This window comes from Amphiura filiformis, chromosome 9 (assembly GCF_039555335.1).
Source record: "Amphiura filiformis chromosome 9, Afil_fr2py, whole genome shotgun sequence".
Classification (NCBI taxonomy): Eukaryota; Metazoa; Echinodermata; class Ophiuroidea; order Amphilepidida; family Amphiuridae; genus Amphiura; species Amphiura filiformis.
In genome coordinates, this window is record NC_092636.1 from 31,073,117 (window position 1) to 31,093,962 (window position 20,846).

A 20,846-nucleotide genomic window follows, 5' to 3' on the forward strand; every position below is an offset into this window, starting at 1 on the left:
CAATTTCTACCCGGTTAGAGATTATCCGGATACTTGCCCACTATAAACACTAGCAGTATATGTATGTACGGTACATCGATATCCTTCTAAACCGAAGGATATTGTGGCGAGATATTCCCACTATAAACACACCAGTATAAATTGTGTGCGGAATTACCGGAAGTAGGAGCTTCTTCATGATGCGTAGGATGCGCGCAGGACATTCGGAACTATTCTCACCCCTACACCACAATTCGCCATACTGCATTTTAGAAACGCTGGCTGTTAGAATAAGAAAAATTTTAATTGTAATTATTGCACAGGTCACGGCGACCCTGTGACCTTTCCGGAAAAAGCCGAGTGGTAGGTTTTTCAAATAAATATTTTCTGTGTAAAAACTGCACCATCAGATAGGTAATGGAATATATGAATATTAACTGTACATCTATCACAACAATTTTGATAACAACTTGCGTCACAATTGATCTAGTATAGAAGGTAGGTACTTTATTTCAAGCTTATATACGCCATTTTTTTTGGAATTAGGTGAAAATTAATTCTGTAAAACTGTAATTTTTTATGTAATTTTCACATTAGACCCGACAAAAGATTACCGTTTTGTTGTTATGATAATCTAATCTTTTGATTTCGTAAATAAAATTAGGGGTCTAATGTGGATTTAGGATGCAAACTGGAACAATCCAATGCCTTGTCAAAAGCATTTGCCTCAAAATGGAGTTCGGAGCACTTCGTAATACAACTTCCGCCACTGCGGGAAACCACATGCACAGCAGAGCACGTGGCCGATATCAAAATCGATTTTATGTATTGTGTATATAGGCCTATTCATAGGACCCTCCCTCGTATTAATTGTCTCTATGCGCTTGAGAATTCAACAATATAAATAATGGTAGCTTTATTATAATACACATTAATGTTTTATGCAGATGAAATTCCAAAATATGATGTAGTAATGAAGTTGCGATTTATTAATATTATATGTTTAAATTTTCACAATGACACTATCAAGTCCTTCGTGGTCGAGCGGTCTAAGGCGCTGGTCATATGCATGGTATACGTGATAGCGGCGCAATGCAGCGTGGGTTCGAGCCCCGCCTCTGCCTAATTAAATTTCCTTCTTTTTTTTAAATTTCATATTTAATATGTTAGGGAAATGTGGCTGGGAGAATGTATGTATGGCGAAGAGTGGTGTGTCTCACCCCTAAGAGTTATCAAAACAGAAGCTACATGTTCACCGCCATGATCATATTGTTGAATGGGCTGTTTATAACTCGCGCCACAATATTTACACACTCCCCGTGTGACCTCGGGGTCATTGCAAATGTACGATAATGTTAGTTGGTATATAATTTGTGCGGTAACTGTGTCTCACTATAAACAGCAAGGGTATCGGTATATATACAAGGATTATCGTATACGGTATGCTCAAAATGCGGTATATTCACTATAAACACGCTCTATGTAGTTGACAAATATCTTCGGGTTGACCATGGAAGAAAGAGATGAGAAGGAACCACAACGACTTCGATCGGCCAAGTTTTAATCCGCTTATCTATTGACGCATGAAAAGAAAAGCTATCAATGGTACTTACTTTCATGTATAATCCATTTACCGCGATCGATGCTTGGCGAAATCATTACTGAAAAAAAAACTATAACAAACCCATCCAAGAACAAACAAACGCTACCCAGAAGTAAGATTATGGAATTTCACTGATGCTCTGAACATGAATAGTAGCTTTGTTTTGGGATCTACAGTCAAACTGTTTTCTTGATCGTGTTGTGTAGAAAATGGACTTTAAAACATCGAAAAGGTCATCAAAATCGGCCGTTTTTTTGCTGAGTTTCATCTTTAGCAAATAAGGTAAGATTTTGGTAACTTTTTCGATGAAAAATAGATGCAAAATGTTCTTAAATAATGTACAATGTTCCGGTTGAGTCCGGTACATGAAACCTGTTTAATTTAATAGTTTATATGTGTATAATCGTAACTAGCTAACTCGTTTCAGTGCCAAAGACTGCCAACTCTGAGAAAAAAGTCATCAAAGTTCGGGAAAATTGAGCGAAATGGAAGAAAAAGATGTAGGCCATCAATGACCGATGATCACGTCACCAGAGAAAATCCTATAGAGTGCTTGCACGGAAGGTCATTAGTTCAAATCATCCTTCAGACACGCTCCAGAAGACATGCAAATACATGGAGTACAATACCAATCACCTATTTAACGCGGGGTATTGATCAAAGTAAATCCTCATGAATAACAATGTCAATTAAATGTCGGTAAAGGAGTGGACAAAGTGAATGCGTTCGTTGTGGTTCCTTCTTATCTCTTTCTTCCATGGGTTGACTAAATATTATTATTTCATTCATACGCCTATCAATAATCAATATACTTTATTGATGTTGAGCAATTTACTGGTATAAGGCTTCCTTTTTTCATTAAAATGTCTTTAAAGTGTGTCGTCTTGTACCATTACAGTATAGGCAGTAGATTACTTAAAGGAGCCATTTATTATGAAAATATTACGTCTCCATTTGACATTTCCAATTCTTGAATATTAGGCCAATGCTAAAAACAGCACACAATTTTGCTTGATACGCTACAACCTGAAATTCGGGCTTGTTGGGGCCATATTTTGACAGTGAGTCATTTATTTGCTACATAAGTCACGTCTTCCCATTAAACATATCTATATTTTTTCCAATTGACATTTTGCAGGTAAATTAATAGCAACAGCTTTCGACGGTACACTAGCCTCATGAGGTCCGGGGATATGGATAAGCCATTTTGCTTACCCATTGCTGAAATGCATGCATGTGGATGATGATGCTAAATATTAAAAAAGGGTGAGAAAGTAGTAACTGACCATTATCAGAAATAATCGATGTCTTGTTGAGATATGGTAGCGCATGTTAGTCACTCGTTTATCTTACATTCACAGCGAGCCGAAATAAATGAATTTGTTGCAATTGTTTATTCATTTTCCAAAAGACAAAATGAAAAAGTGGATGTATTTCTGCTAAAAGTTGAGGGGTTTTCCAAAAATAAACACCTCGAATAGTATTCTTACCATATGTCCTGTATTTTGAAATCTGTATTTCAAGTGGTTTGGTAGTTAAACTTAAAACGCATTTAAAAAAGTGCGCTAAAAATCACTGTCGTGTTGAAATTGCAAACAATAGTTGTTGTTTACTACACGCGTGAAACCATTTATTTTGCTTTTTATTATTCTTAATTATTGTCACTTTATACCACATCGCAAACACTTGTCTATTATCTGACCGATCTTCTTTTTTCTTTTTTTTTTTTTTTTTTTGGTTTCTTTTTTTTTCCATTTCGGGCGAAATGCTATAATGAGCATTTTATCGAACTAAAGAACTATTATTTACCGCTTTTTGAAATTAATTTGCAGGAGACAACGTTTTCTTATCTTATCAGAGCTCATATACAGCGGGTTTATAATTGGAATATTATAACTTTGGTAAAAGGTTGAATAATAATATATTTCTTGGCGGGACATCTACACGTGAATGAATAAAGCATATAGCATAACATGTATAAAAGCTTATAAATACACTTCCAATTTCATCGTAAAATTTCCTTAACATCTGATCATGTTTAAGATGTAATCTTAATGAGAACCTGGATGTGCACATAACAATAAGCTTCAAGCGTGTTATTTGTTGTGACAAACATGACACGAATCCGGTCGTCTATGTTATTAAGATGTCTTTATTGTGTTAGTATTATTAATGCATGCTCTATGCCTCTAACGTAGTTGACCGATATCTTCGGGTTGACAAAATATTATTATTTCAATAATCAATATACTTTATTGATGTTGAGAAATTTACTGGTATAAGGCTTCCTTTTTTTATTAAAATGGCTTTAAACTGTGTTGTCTTGTACCATTACAGTAAGGGTGCTTGTTCAAGCCGCAGCGAATCTGATTTAGGTAATGGGATTTATAGAAAATTACTTACAGGAGCCATTTATTATGAAAATATTACGTCTCCATTTGACATTTCCAATTCTTGAATATTAGGCCAGTGCTAAAAACAGCACACAATTTTGCTTGATACGCTACAACCTGAAATTCGGGCTTGTTGGGGCAATATTTTGACAGTGAGTCATTTATTTGCTACAAGTCACGTCTTCCCATTAAACATATCTATATTTTTTCCAATTGACATTTTGCAGGTAAATTAATAGCAACAGCTTTCGACGGTACACTAGCCTCATGAGGCCCGGGGATATGGATAAGCCATTTTTGCTTACCCATTGCTGAAATGCATGCATGTGGATGATGCTAAATATTAGAAAAGGGTGAGAAAGTAGTAACAGACCATTATCAGAAATAATCGATGTCTTGTTGAGATATGGTAGCGCATGTTAGTCGCTCGTTTATCTTACATTCACAGCGAGCCGAAATAAATGAATTTGTTGTAATGGTTTATTCATTTTCCAAAAGACAAAATGAAAAAGTGGATGTATTTCTGCTAAAAGTTGAGGGGTTTTCCAAAATAAACACCTCGAATAGTATTCTTACCATATGTCCTGTATTTTGAAATCTGTATTTCAAGTGGTTTGGTAGTTAAACTTAAAACGCATTTAAAAAGTGCGCTAAAATCACTGTCGTGTTGAAATTGCAAACAATAGTTGTTGTTTACTACACGCGTGAAACCATTTATTTTGCTTTTTATTATTCTTAATTATTCACTTTATACCACATCGCAAACACTTGTCTATTATCTGACCGATCTTCTTTTTTTTTTTTTTTGGTTTCTTTTTTTTTTTTTTTTCATTTCGGGCGAAATGCTATAATGAGCATTTTATCGAACTAAAGAACTATTATTTACCGCTTTTTGAAATTAATTTGCAGGAGACAACGTTTTCTTATCTTATCAGAGCTCATATACAGCGGGTTTATAATTGGAATATTATAACTTTGGTAAAAGGTTGAATAATAATATATTTCTTGGTGGGACATCTACACGAGAATGAATAAAGCATATAGCATAACATGTATAAAAGCTTATAAATACCCTTCCAATTTCATCGTAAAATTTCTTTAACATCTGATCATGTTTAAGATGTAATCTTAATGAGAACCTGGATGTGCACGTGACAATAAGCTTCAAGCGTGTTATTTGGTGTGACAAACATGACAAACGAATCCGGTCGTCTATGTTAAATGTCTTTATTGTGTTAGTATTATTAATGCTCTATGCCTCTATAGAGCGTGTTTATAGTGGAGCAGATGTGCGGTACATTGCGGTACAATTTCTACCCGGTTAGAGATTATCCGGATACTTGCCCACTATAAACACTAGCAGTATATGTATGTACGGTACATCGATATCCTTCTAAACCGAAGGATATTGTGGCGAGATATTCCCACTATAAACACACCAGTATAAATTGTGTGCGGTATTACCGGAAGTAGGAGCTTCTTCATGATGCGTAGGATGCGCGCAGGACATTCGGAACGATTCTCACCCCTAAGAGTTATCAAAACAGAAGCTACATGTTCACCGCCATGATCATATTGTTGAATGGGCTGTTTATAACTCGCGCCACAATATTTACACACTCCCCGTGTGACCTCGGGGTCATTGCAAATGTACGATAATGTTAGTTGGTATATAATTTGTGCGGTAACTGTGTCTCACTATAAACAGCAAGGGTATCGGTATATATACAAGGATTATCGTATACGGTATGCTCAAAATGCGGTATATTCACTATAAACACGCTCTATGTAGTTGACAAATATCTTCGGGTTGACCATGGAAGAAAGAGATGAGAAGGAACCACAACGACTTCGATCGGCCAAGTTTTAATCCGCTTATCTATTGACGCATGAAAAGAAAAGCTATCAATGGTACTTACTTTCATGTATAATCCATTTACCGCGATCGATGCTTGGCGAAATCATTACTGGAAAAAAACTATAACAAACCCATCCAAGAACAAACAAACGCTACCCAGAAGTAAGATTATGGAATTTCACTGATGCTCTGAACATGAATAGTAGCTTTGTTTTGGGATCTACAGTCAAACTGTTTTCTTGATCGTGTTGTGTAGAAAATGTCCTTTAAAACATCGAAAAGGTCATCAAAATCGGCCGTTTTTTTTTTTTTTTTTCATCTTTAGCAAATAAGGTAAGATTTTGGTAACTTTTTCGATGAAAAATAGATGCAAAATGTTCTTAAATAATGTACAATGTTCCGGTTGAGTCCGGTACATGAAACCTGTTTAATTTAATAGTTTATATGTGTATAATCGTAACTAGCTAACTCGTTTCAGTGCCAAAGACTGCCAACTCTGAGAAAAAAGTCATCAAAGTTCGGGAAAATTGAGCGAAATGGAAGAAAAAGATGTAGGCCATCAATGACCGATGATCACGTCACCAGAGAAAATCCTATAGAGTGCTTGCACGGAAGGTCATTAGTTCAAATCATCCTTCAGACACGCTCCAGAAGACATGCAAATACATGGAGTACAATACCAATCACCTATTTAACGCGGGGTATTGATCAAAGTAAATCCTCATGAATAACAATGTCAATTAAATGTCGGTAAAGGGAGTGGACAAAGTGAATGCGTTCGTTGTGGTTCCTTCTTATCTCTTTCTTCCATGGGTTGACTAAATATTATTATTTCATTCATACGCCTATCAATAATCAATATACTTTATTGATGTTGAGCAATTTACTGGTATAAGGCTTCCTTTTTTCATTAAAATGTCTTTAAAGTGTGTCGTCTTGTACCATTACAGTATAGGCAGTAGATTACTTAAAGGAGCCATTTATTATGAAAATATTACGTCTCCATTTGACATTTCCAATTCTTGAATATTAGGCCAATGCTAAAAACAGCACACAATTTTGCTTGATACGCTACAACCTGAAATTCGGGCTTGTTGGGGCCATATTTTGACAGTGAGTCATTTATTTGCTACATAAGTCACGTCTTCCCATTAAACATATCTATATTTTTTTCCAATTGACATTTTGCAGGTAAATTAATAGCAACAGCTTTCGACGGTACACTAGCCTCATGAGGTCCGGGGATATGGATAAGCCATTTTTGCTTACCCATTGCTGAAATGCATGCATGTGGATGATGATGCTAAATATTAAAAAAGGGTGAGAAAGTAGTAACTGACCATTATCAGAAATAATCGATGTCTTGTTGAGATATGGTAGCGCATGTTAGTCACTCGTTTATCTTACATTCACAGCGAGCCGAAATAAATGAATTTGTTGCAATTGTTTATTCATTTTCCAAAAGACAAAATGAAAAAGTGGATGTATTTCTGCTAAAAGTTGAGGGGTTTTCCAAAAATAAACACCTCGAATAGTATTCTTACCATATGTCCTGTATTTTGAAATCTGTATTTCAAGTGGTTTGGTAGTTAAACTTAAAACGCATTTAAAAAAGTGCGCTAAAAATCACTGTCGTGTTGAAATTGCAAACAATAGTTTTGTTTACTACACGCGTGAAACCATTTATTTTGCTTTTTATTATTCTTAATTATTGTCACTTTATACCACATCGCAAACACTTGTCTATTATCTGACCGATCTTCTTTTTTTTTTTTTTTTTTTTTTTGGTTTCTTTTTTTTTTCCATTTCGGGCGAAATGCTATAATGAGCATTTTATCGAACTAAAGAACTATTATTTACCGCTTTTTGAAATTAATTTGCAGGAGACAACGTTTTCTTATCTTATCAGAGCTCATATACAGCGGGTTTATAATTGGAATATTATAACTTTGGTAAAAGGTTGAATAATAATATATTTCTTGGCGGGACATCTACACGTGAATGAATAAAGCATATAGCATAACATGTATAAAAGCTTATAAATACACTTCCAATTTCATCGTAAAATTTCCTTAACATCTGATCATGTTTAAGATGTAATCTTAATGAGAACCTGGATGTGCACATAACAATAAGCTTCAAGCGTGTTATTTGTTGTGACAAACATGACACGAATCCGGTCGTCTATGTTATTAAGATGTCTTTATTGTGTTAGTATTATTAATGCATGCTCTATGCCTCTAACGTAGTTGACCGATATCTTCGGGTTGACAAAATATTATTATTTCAATAATCAATATACTTTATTGATGTTGAGAAATTTACTGGTATAAGGCTTCCTTTTTTTATTAAAATGGCTTTAAACTGTGTTGTCTTGTACCATTACAGTAAGGGTGCTTGTTCAAGCCGCAGCGAATCTGATTTAGGTAATGGGATTTATAGAAAATTACTTACAGGAGCCATTTATTATGAAAATATTACGTCTCCATTTGACATTTCCAATTCTTGAATATTAGGCCAGTGCTAAAAACAGCACACAATTTTGCTTGATACGCTACAACCTGAAATTCGGGCTTGTTGGGGCAATATTTTGACAGTGAGTCATTTATTTGCTACAAGTCACGTCTTCCCATTAAACATATCTATATTTTTTTCCAATTGACATTTTGCAGGTAAATTAATAGCAACAGCTTTCGACGGTACACTAGCCTCATGAGGCCCGGGGATATGGATAAGCCATTTTTGCTTACCCATTGCTGAAATGCATGCATGTGGATGATGCTAAATATTAGAAAAGGGTGAGAAAGTAGTAACAGACCATTATCAGAAATAATCGATGTCTTGTTGAGATATGGTAGCGCATGTTAGTCGCTCGTTTATCTTACATTCACAGCGAGCCGAAATAAATGAATTTGTTGTAATGGTTTATTCATTTTCCAAAAGACAAAATGAAAAAGTGGATGTATTTCTGCTAAAAGTTGAGGGGTTTTCCAAAAATAAACACCTCGAATAGTATTCTTACCATATGTCCTGTATTTTGAAATCTGTATTTCAAGTGGTTTGGTAGTTAAACTTAAAACGCATTTAAAAAAGTGCGCTAAAAATCACTGTCGTGTTGAAATTGCAAACAATAGTTGTTGTTTACTACACGCGTGAAACCATTTATTTTGCTTTTTATTATTCTTAATTATTGTCACTTTATACCACATCGCAAACACTTGTCTATTATCTGACCGATCTTCTTTTTTTTTTTTTTTTTTTTGGTTTCTTTTTTTTTTTTTTTTCATTTCGGGCGAAATGCTATAATGAGCATTTTATCGAACTAAAGAACTATTATTTACCGCTTTTTGAAATTAATTTGCAGGAGACAACGTTTTCTTATCTTATCAGAGCTCATATACAGCGGGTTTATAATTGGAATATTATAACTTTGGTAAAAGGTTGAATAATAATATATTTCTTGGTGGGACATCTACACGAGAATGAATAAAGCATATAGCATAACATGTATAAAATCTTATAAATACCCTTCCAATTTCATCGTAAAATTTCTTTAACATCTGATCATGTTTAAGATGTAATCTTAATGAGAACCTGGATGTGCACGTGACAATAAGCTTCAAGCGTGTTATTTGGTGTGACAAACATGACAAACGAATCCGGTCGTCTATGTTAAATGTCTTTATTGTGTTAGTATTATTAATGCTCTATGCCTCTATAGAGCGTGTTTATAGTGGGAGCAGATGTGCGGTACATTGCGGTACAATTTCTACCCGGTTAGAGATTATCCGGATACTTGCCCACTATAAACACTAGCAGTATATGTATGTACGGTACATCGATATCCTTCTAAACCGAAGGATATTGTGGCGAGATATTCCCACTATAAACACACCAGTATAAATTGTGTGCGGTATTACCGGAAGTAGGAGCTTCTTCATGATGCGTAGGATGCGCGCAGGACATTCGGAACGATTCTCACCCCTAAGAGTTATCAAAACAGAAGCTACATGTTCACCGCCATGATCATATTGTTGAATGGGCTGTTTATAACTCGCGCCACAATATTTACACACTCCCCGTGTGACCTCGGGGTCATTGCAAATGTACGATAATGTTAGTTGGTATATAATTTGTGCGGTAACTGTGTCTCACTATAAACAGCAAGGGTATCGGTATATATACAAGGATTATCGTATACGGTATGCTCAAAATGCGGTATATTCACTATAAACACGCTCTATGTAGTTGACAAATATCTTCGGGTTGACCATGGAAGAAAGAGATGAGAAGGAACCACAACGACTTCGATCGGCCAAGTTTTAATCCGCTTATCTATTGACGCATGAAAAGAAAAGCTATCAATGGTACTTACTTTCATGTATAATCCATTTACCGCGATCGATGCTTGGCGAAATCATTACTGGAAAAAAACTATAACAAACCCATCCAAGAACAAACAAACGCTACCCAGAAGTAAGATTATGGAATTTCACTGATGCTCTGAACATGAATAGTAGCTTTGTTTTGGGATCTACAGTCAAACTGTTTTCTTGATCGTGTTGTGTAGAAAATGTCCTTTAAAACATCGAAAAGGTCATCAAAATCGGCCGTTTTTTTGCTGAGTTTCATCTTTAGCAAATAAGGTAAGATTTTGGTAACTTTTTCGATGAAAAATAGATGCAAAATGTTCTTAAATAATGTACAATGTTCCGGTTGAGTCCGGTACATGAAACCTGTTTAATTTAATAGTTTATATGTGTATAATCGTAACTAGCTAACTCGTTTCAGTGCCAAAGACTGCCAACTCTGAGAAAAAAGTCATCAAAGTTCGGGAAAATTGAGCGAAATGGAAGAAAAAGATGTAGGCCATCAATGACCGATGATCACGTCACCAGAGAAAATCCTATGAGTGCTTGCACGGAAGGTCATTAGTTCAAATCATCCTTCAGACACGCTCCAGAAGACATGCAAATACATGGAGTACAATACCAATCACCTATTTAACGCGGGGTATTGATCAAAGTAAATCCTCATGAATAACAATGTCAATTAAATGTCGGTAAAGGGAGTGGACAAAGTGAATGCGTTCGTTGTGGTTCCTTCTTATCTCTTTCTTCCATGGGTTGACTAAATATTATTATTTCATTCATACGCCTATCAATAATCAATATACTTTATTGATGTTGAGCAATTTACTGGTATAAGGCTTCCTTTTTTCATTAAAATGTCTTTAAAGTGTGTCGTCTTGTACCATTACAGTATAGGCAGTAGATTACTTAAAGGAGCCATTTATTATGAAAATATTACGTCTCCATTTGACATTTCCAATTCTTGAATATTAGGCCAATGCTAAAAACAGCACACAATTTTGCTTGATACGCTACAACCTGAAATTCGGGCTTGTTGGGGCCATATTTTGACAGTGAGTCATTTATTTGCTACATAAGTCACGTCTTCCCATTAAACATATCTATATTTTTTTCCAATTGACATTTTGCAGGTAAATTAATAGCAACAGCTTTCGACGGTACACTAGCCTCATGAGGTCCGGGGATATGGATAAGCCATTTTGCTTACCCATTGCTGAAATGCATGCATGTGGATGATGATGCTAAATATTAAAAAAGGGTGAGAAAGTAGTAACTGACCATTATCAGAAATAATCGATGTCTTGTTGAGATATGGTAGCGCATGTTAGTCACTCGTTTATCTTACATTCACAGCGAGCCGAAATAAATGAATTTGTTGCAATTGTTTATTCATTTTCCAAAAGACAAAATGAAAAAGTGGATGTATTTCTGCTAAAAGTTGAGGGGTTTTCCAAAATAAACACCTCGAATAGTATTCTTACCATATGTCCTGTATTTTGAAATCTGTATTTCAAGTGGTTTGGTAGTTAAACTTAAAACGCATTTAAAAAGTGCGCTAAAATCACTGTCGTGTTGAAATTGCAAACAATAGTTGTTGTTTACTACACGCGTGAAACCATTTATTTTGCTTTTTATTATTCTTAATTATTGTCACTTTATACCACATCGCAAACACTTGTCTATTATCTGACCGATCTTCTTTTTTTCTTTTTTTTTTTTTTTCTTTTCTTTTTTTTTTCCATTTCGGGCGAAATGCTATAATGAGCATTTTATCGAACTAAAGAACTATTATTTACCGCTTTTTGAAATTAATTTGCAGGAGACAACGTTTTCTTATCTTATCAGAGCTCATATACAGCGGGTTTATAATTGGAATATTATAACTTTGGTAAAAGGTTGAATAATAATATATTTCTTGGCGGGACATCTACACGTGAATGAATAAAGCATATAGCATAACATGTATAAAAGCTTATAAATACACTTCCAATTTCATCGTAAAATTTCCTTAACATCTGATCATGTTTAAGATGTAATCTTAATGAGAACCTGGATGTGCACATAACAATAAGCTTCAAGCGTGTTATTTGTTGTGACAAACATGACACGAATCCGGTCGTCTATGTTATTAAGATGTCTTTATTGTGTTAGTATTATTAATGCATGCTCTATGCCTCTAACGTAGTTGACCGATATCTTCGGGTTGACAAAATATTATTATTTCAATAATCAATATACTTTATTGATGTTGAGAAATTTACTGGTATAAGGCTTCCTTTTTTTATTAAAATGGCTTTAAACTGTGTTGTCTTGTACCATTACAGTAAGGGTGCTTGTTCAAGCCGCAGCGAATCTGATTTAGGTAATGGGATTTATAGAAAATTACTTACAGGAGCCATTTATTATGAAAATATTACGTCTCCATTTGACATTTCCAATTCTTGAATATTAGGCCAGTGCTAAAAACAGCACACAATTTTGCTTGATACGCTACAACCTGAAATTCGGGCTTGTTGGGGCAATATTTTGACAGTGAGTCATTTATTTGCTACAAGTCACGTCTTCCCATTAAACATATCTATATTTTTTTCCAATTGACATTTTGCAGGTAAATTAATAGCAACAGCTTTCGACGGTACACTAGCCTCATGAGGCCCGGGGATATGGATAAGCCATTTTTGCTTACCCATTGCTGAAATGCATGCATGTGGATGATGCTAAATATTAGAAAAGGGTGAGAAAGTAGTAACAGACCATTATCAGAAATAATCGATGTCTTGTTGAGATATGGTAGCGCATGTTAGTCGCTCGTTTATCTTACATTCACAGCGAGCCGAAATAAATGAATTTGTTGTAATGGTTTATTCATTTTCCAAAAGACAAAATGAAAAAGTGGATGTATTTCTGCTAAAAGTTGAGGGGTTTTCAAAATAAACACCTCGAATAGTATTCTTACCATATGTCCTGTATTTTGAAATCTGTATTTCAAGTGGTTTGGTAGTTAAACTTAAAACGCATTTAAAAAAGTGCGCTAAAAATCACTGTCGTGTTGAAATTGCAAACAATAGTTGTTGTTTACTACACGCGTGAAACCATTTATTTTGCTTTTTATTATTCTTAATTATTGTCACTTTATACCACATCGCAAACACTTGTCTATTATCTGACCGATCTTCTTTTTTTTTTTTTTTTTTTTTGGTTTCTTTTTTTTTTTTTCATTTCGGGCGAAATGCTATAATGAGCATTTTATCGAACTAAAGAACTATTATTTACCGCTTTTTGAAATTAATTTGCAGGAGACAACGTTTTCTTATCTTATCAGAGCTCATATACAGCGGGTTTATAATTGGAATATTATAACTTTGGTAAAAGGTTGAATAATAATATATTTCTTGGTGGGACATCTACACGAGAATGAATAAAGCATATAGCATAACATGTATAAAAGCTTATAAATACCCTTCCAATTTCATCGTAAAATTTCTTTAACATCTGATCATGTTTAAGATGTAATCTTAATGAGAACCTGGATGTGCACGTGACAATAAGCTTCAAGCGTGTTATTTGGTGTGACAAACATGACAAACGAATCCGGTCGTCTATGTTAAATGTCTTTATTGTGTTAGTATTATTAATGCTCTATGCCTCTATAGAGCGTGTTTATAGTGGGAGCAGATGTGCGGTACATTGCGGTACAATTTCTACCCGGTTAGAGATTATCCGGATACTTGCCCACTATAAACACTAGCAGTATATGTATGTACGGTACATCGATATCCTTCTAAACCGAAGGATATTGTGGCGAGATATTCCCACTATAAACACACCAGTATAAATTGTGTGCGGTATTACCGGAAGTAGGAGCTTCTTCATGATGCGTAGGATGCGCGCAGGACATTCGGAACGATTCTCACCCCTAAGAGTTATCAAAACAGAAGCTACATGTTCACCGCCATGATCATATTGTTGAATGGGCTGTTTATAACTCGCGCCACAATATTTACACACTCCCCGTGTGACCTCGGGGTCATTGCAAATGTACGATAATGTTAGTTGGTATATAATTTGTGCGGTAACTGTGTCTCACTATAAACAGCAAGGGTATCGGTATATATACAAGGATTATCGTATACGGTATGCTCAAAATGCGGTATATTCACTATAAACACGCTCTATGTAGTTGACAAATATCTTCGGGTTGACCATGGAAGAAAGAGATGAGAAGGAACCACAACGACTTCGATCGGCCAAGTTTTAATCCGCTTATCTATTGACGCATGAAAAGAAAAGCTATCAATGGTACTTACTTTCATGTATAATCCATTTACCGCGATCGATGCTTGGCGAAATCATTACTGGAAAAAAACTATAACAAACCCATCCAAGAACAAACAAACGCTACCCAGAAGTAAGATTATGGAATTTCACTGATGCTCTGAACATGAATAGTAGCTTTGTTTTGGGATCTACAGTCAAACTGTTTTCTTGATCGTGTTGTGTAGAAAATGTCCTTTAAAACATCGAAAAGGTCATCAAAATCGGCCGTTTTTTTTCTGAGTTTCATCTTTAGCAAATAAGGTAAGATTTTGGTGACTTTTCGATGAAAAATAGATGCAAAATGTTCTTAAATAATGTACAATGTTCCGGTTGAGTCCGGTACATGAAACCTGTTTAATTTAATAGTTTATATGTGTATAATCGTAACTAGCTAACTCGTTTCAGTGCCAAAGACTGCCAACTCTGAGAAAAAAAGTCATCAAAGTTCGGGAAAATTGAGCGAAATGGAAGAAAAAGATGTAGGCCATCAATGACCGATGATCACGTCACCAGAGAAAATCCTATAGAGTGCTTGCACGGAAGGTCATTAGTTCAAATCATCCTTCAGACACGCTCCAGAAGACATGCAAATACATGGAGTACAATACCAATCACCTATTTAACGCGGGGTATTGATCAAAGTAAATCCTCATGAATAACAAAGTCAATTAAATGTCGGTAAAGGGAGTGGACAAAGTGAATGCGTTCGTTGTGGTTCCTTCTTATCTCTTTCTTCCATGGGTTGACTAAATATTATTATTTCATTCATACGCCTATCAATAATCAATATACTTTATTGATGTTGAGCAATTTACTGGTATAAGGCTTCCTTTTTTCATTAAAATGTCTTTAAAGTGTGTCGTCTTGTACCGTTACAGTATAGGCAGTAGATTACTTAAAGGAGCCATTTATTATGAAAATATTACGTCTCCATTTGACATTTCCAATTCTTGAATATTAGGCCAATGCTAAAAACAGCACACAATTTTGCTTGATACGCTACAACCTGAAATTCGGGCTTGTTGGGGCCATATTTTGACAGTGAGTCATTTATTTGCTAAATAAGTCACGTCTTCCCATTAAACATATCTATAATTTTTTCCAATTGACATTTTGCAGGTAAATTAAGGGCTGGGGTATGAACGTTTGGACAGTATTTATTTTGGGACATTAGAGCACATCAGACATATCGAATTGCATTCTGAATACGAAGAATGTCATTCTGATATCAAATAATTTTGTTTTTTGAAATTCGCAATTTAATACACATTTTATGGCAAATCATTAAAATTGATATTTTTGATATTTAACAGTACTCGAAGTAAACTTTATAAATCTGACGATTTATACTTAACGTGTATGTAGGTGGGATGAAATGCCGACGATCAATTGAAAATTTTGACCTTTCGTATTGAAGATATGGATTTTTTCCTAAAACACCCAACAAAAATTAGGTCTTTTTGGGAAAAAAATCTATATCTTCAATATGAAAGGTCAAATTTTTCAATTGACCGTCGGCTTTTCCTCCTGCTACATACACTTTAAAATATATCATTAGATTTATATAATTTACTTCGAGGACTGTTATATATCAAAATTTGAAAAATATCAAATTTTTATAATTTGTCATAAAATTTGTATTATATTGTGATTTTCAAAAATGAAAATTATTTGATATCAGAAAGACATGCTTCGTATTCAGAATGCAATTCGATAGGTCTGAGGTGCTCTCATGTCCTCAAAAAATACTGTCGAAACGCAATAAACGCTCATTTTAGATCCCTTAATAGCAACAGCTTTCGACGCTATACTAGCCCCATGAGGCCCGGGGTTATGGATAAGCCGTTTTTGTTAACCCATTGGATGATGATGCTAAGTATGTAGTATATAAAGGGTGAGAAAGTAGAAACAGACCATTATCAGAAATAATCGATGTCTTGTTGAGATATGGTAGCGCATGTTAGTCGCTCGTTTATCTTACATTCACAGCGAGCCGAAATAAATGAATTTGTTGTAATGGTTTATTCATTTTCCAAAAGACAAAATGAAAAAGCTGATGTATTTCTGCTAAAAGCTGAGGGGTTTTCCAAAAATAAAAACACTTCGAGTAATATTCTTCCCATATGTCCCGTGTTTTGAAATCTGTATTTCAAGTGGTTTGGTAGTTAATTAACTTGTGTATAGTTAATCTCAATGGAGTGTATATTCACCCCTGTGACCATTGTCATTTAAATGACTAATGAATAATGCAAATTGCACAGAGTTGTCAACGTTTTTTAACACCATGACATTTATATATCTTAGACAAATGTTTTAAGCAGACATTTGAAAAACGTAGTAACGCAGTGTCCATTTGGTAATTGTGCAAGATCTTGTATCATTTACCTTTAGTTTTAAACATTATTACGGTCCAACCAGCGGGGTTTATAGACGAATCCAATTTCACGCATTCCTACTCCTCAATTGCAGCCATAGCCGCGACGGGGACCTAGCTATCTCACCTCAAATGTGAAATGATGTGGCCTTGAAGAGTATTTTAAACTGCATTCTATCACCCGTGTTACACGTAGACAAAAGAATGGGGTTTATACTTGCTGTCGAAATCGATATATTCCCTTTTAAAGGGAAGTTTTATATCATTCAAAACTATGGCAACAAAAGCAACACACACTCTCGGTACGTGAGACACGTGAGTGCTATAGCATTTCAGTGACCGGATATTGTATACATCATAGGTATGTAGAAGTATACAATACGTCCGATATTTGCAAGCTGAGAAGCAGATACATTAACGTTCAACTACAGATATCCAAATGGTTATAACGATATCCATCATAGGTAGAGCTGCAGCAAATATCAAAAATTTCGTTTTCTTTATGAGCGTCAATCCCGGGCGTCAATTGGGGGTGGGGGTAGGGGGGGGGGGCAAGGGGACGTAAATACCCACGTTTTGTTTTTTAGTCAATTTTTGACAATTCAGACAGAATGACACCCCCACACACACACACACACACCCCCACCCCCCCCCCCCCCACACACACACACACACACACCACACACCCCTTTCAAGACGAATTTACAAGAATGCTTCTAAATTATAAGCGCAAACAATATTTAATGCTATATAGCTAATATAAATTTATATCGACTATGGAAGACAAAATATTCACCGTGCATGAGCATGATGAGTTAACTCTGTTTTAATACATCATGTTCCCGTACTCTCCACATAATTACACAATCACCGATTCAATATACAATATTGAAGTTTCAAAACGAATGTGTTTTATCCCAGTTTTATCTAATTAGGCGGTCCCTCTAAGAATAATAGAGGTCTTTTAATGTATTTAATATTTTTAAGATAACCAAGGTGTATGAACTAATTGTTTTAAAATCGTTTTAATAATCATAACTAAAAATGCAACAATTCTTAAAAACATAATAATAATATTATGTTGTACAATAAACACACACAAAATTTTAAAAAATTCTCTTTTTTGATTTTGATTTTTTTATTTGATTTTTTTTGTGTAATATATTTATCATATTTATGCGCCAAGATAATTAAGATAAATCACACTTGCTATATAATGCAGCCTTTATTGGAAAAAGGTACTTACAGGGTTGGCAACTATAATTGCTATCGGTGAACATAATACAGGTGTCAGCAGAATAATAAGAAATCGGCGGTTTAACCAGAACACATGCCGCCATGATGGCTTCTCGGCACCACGAGTCTCAACATCATCTTCAGCAGGTGACATCTCCGGATCCGCCGAAGCGGTAATAGGATTATATTCCGTCATTTCACAAATATTATACTTTCTATAAATGTTTACTTTGTAAAATACATTCCAGCGCTTATTTGAATATGTTTGATCCAAGCGCGTTTGCGTTATGAAGGGTTACGTAATATATTCCTGAGCGTGAGGAATGACAAGCCAGCTGATAACTACACAGCTGATACCATGCTCGTCTACCTGCTCACACGAAGAGATAGTATTCCAGGCACTTGCAGCACGTTTCGGTTAAAAAGTACCTGACGTCATCAATCTGCACGAGTCGTGAGCGTGAGAGTGCTTGTCAATGGTAAATGTCACTCAACCAAAGTGGAAAATAATCCCGGTCATTGCAGGCCCATACATAATGATATGGAGATTCATATAAGTATTTCAACCCCCTGAGCTGAGCCAATAATGGGCTTTCAAAGATCCCATGTTATAGATACTGTGTGTGTGATATATTGCGGGTTAACCCACATTGCTTGAAACTCTTGATAATCGGACAATCCTCCGTTAAGTATTACTTTAAAACGGGCTTTAAAACAACCTTAATAATATTTTAATTTGTATATTTAAAGAAAGACACATACTTATATGTAATTAATCTAAACAATAAATGATAACTGCGATGTATTTATTATTCATTTCTGTGTAAAAATGTAGTTTAAATGTAACTGCTAACAAAAAAACCAGAATCCTTTACGGTAAATATCAATATTTTAATATACTTGTATTATTTAATCGCCTACTGATCACCTTTTGATCAAAGCCTTTAATTTGGGTTTTTGTCGATTTCAAACAAACGAATAATTTGTGTGAAATATCCTTTACGATTCGATAATTTACAGTTATAACTATTATAAAAATGAAAATTATTATAGTTCTGTAAGTTCTCTTAGGATGAACAATTTTTTGAGATTTGAGATTTAACTATTAATAGTGACGTTATCTGATAAATATTCAAACACTTTTGTTGAATAACACCACGAAAACGCCGGTAGCGAATATAACATCACACACGCTGTTTATTTGTGTGTGGGTTGATGAGATGTACATGTATTGCTCCACGTACGTACGCATGCGCAAGCCCTGGAATTTCCCACAATCCATCAAATTGATAGGTTGCTCCGCCTTTTTTCATGACCATCCATGGGCGCAGCCATAGGTGATTGTGGATTTTTCACGCAGACGATTCAATTGATTTTACCACCAAATCTCGCAGGTTTTCACTAGTAGTTCGTTTTCATTTTGATGAAGAATGAGTTGGGAGATTAAAAACTGCATTTAGCATTCGATTTGCTTCAATGTTTCCAGGTATAGCTAACATTATTTTTCAGAATACACGTGTATCCCTGCTGCGACTAAATACTAAAGTAGTCTCATGTAGCGTATGAGCGGTTAGCAGGGATGTGCAATACAAGGCAGGTTATTAGTATAATGTAGTCTAGAATATAGCTTACAGGGTGTATCTAAAAAACAATGTGTAAAAAAAGGTTTTTTTGGTTAGAAGAAAAGGGATATAGAAAATGTTGTTTAGTTGGTACCATGCATGTGCATGTCGCGTTATGTCGGGCACTCAAAAGTCATGATTTTTTGTGAGTAATTTAGAGCTTTTGTTTGAAAATTACTAGCAATTTTCCTATGGTCAATACATTTGCAATTCAAGCGGTATTGATAACAGCTGATAACACCACGCACTAAAAGAACCGGGAATTGCGGACTGAAAAGTGGACCAAAATATTTCTCTACTTAATTGAATCACCATATCTTTGGATATCTTTAATGGAATAAAAGCCATAATTAATTATTTTACTTTCTTCCATTCTATTAATATACGAGCCTGGGGTACTTGAATTCTGGCCAGTGCTCAATCCGAAATGGGGGAGACTAGCAGAGTAGTCTCGGGACTCTCACAAGAGGTATCAATTATTGATAGCTTTAGCCTCTTCTAGTTCCTCGGTCCCACTAGGATATCAAATTCACCTCAGATCAGGCTCCAAAGGGGTAGCAAATTATCTGATTCCATACCCATGTATCTTATTTTATGGATTATTTGATCAAAAAAATAACACAAAATGTGATTTTTTGTTTCTTTCAAAGGTCATTTATGGTCATTGGTGTATTTATGCACTAGGTCTTTAAAGGGGGACTTTCATCGAAACTTCCTGCGAAAACTAGTTATGTTCTTAATGAAATAAAATTTAAAAAACTATCAATCCAACTAAATTTTGGATTTATATTGCGCATTTTTCCAGAGGATTCAAAGCGCTGTAATTTCGCTGCTGCGGTGAATCATCACAATTAGATCGCATCAACTAGGCCATTTGCTGCCGAACCCGGCGCATCTACCAATTATCTCTACAGCTCCCCAAATTCCATTGAGTTAAGGAATTTTTTGATATCCAAACAACTAATCACCGATTTTGAATGGAGGAGGAAACCGGAGAAAACCTGCGAGAGCGAGCATAGATCGGGATAAACCAAATGCCAGCTGAAATGCACATACAGTCCTTGGGCACGATCGGGGCTTGAACCCGGGAC

At 35.2% G+C, this 20,846-nt stretch overlaps 1 protein-coding gene across 1 annotated transcript in view; it reads right to left on the reverse strand.

Annotated features, from left to right (window-relative positions):
- LOC140160858 (Na(+)/citrate cotransporter-like) overlaps positions 1–18,501 on the reverse strand; it is a 93,757-nt gene extending 75,256 nt beyond the window's left edge. The window contains exon 1 of the mRNA XM_072184181.1: positions 18,144–18,501. Within this exon, the coding sequence (XP_072040282.1) occupies positions 18,144–18,329 (186 nt within the window). The 5' untranslated portion in view covers positions 18,330–18,501. The remainder of the gene's footprint in view (positions 1–18,143) is intronic.
- Positions 18,502–20,846: the final 2,345 nt, after the last annotated feature.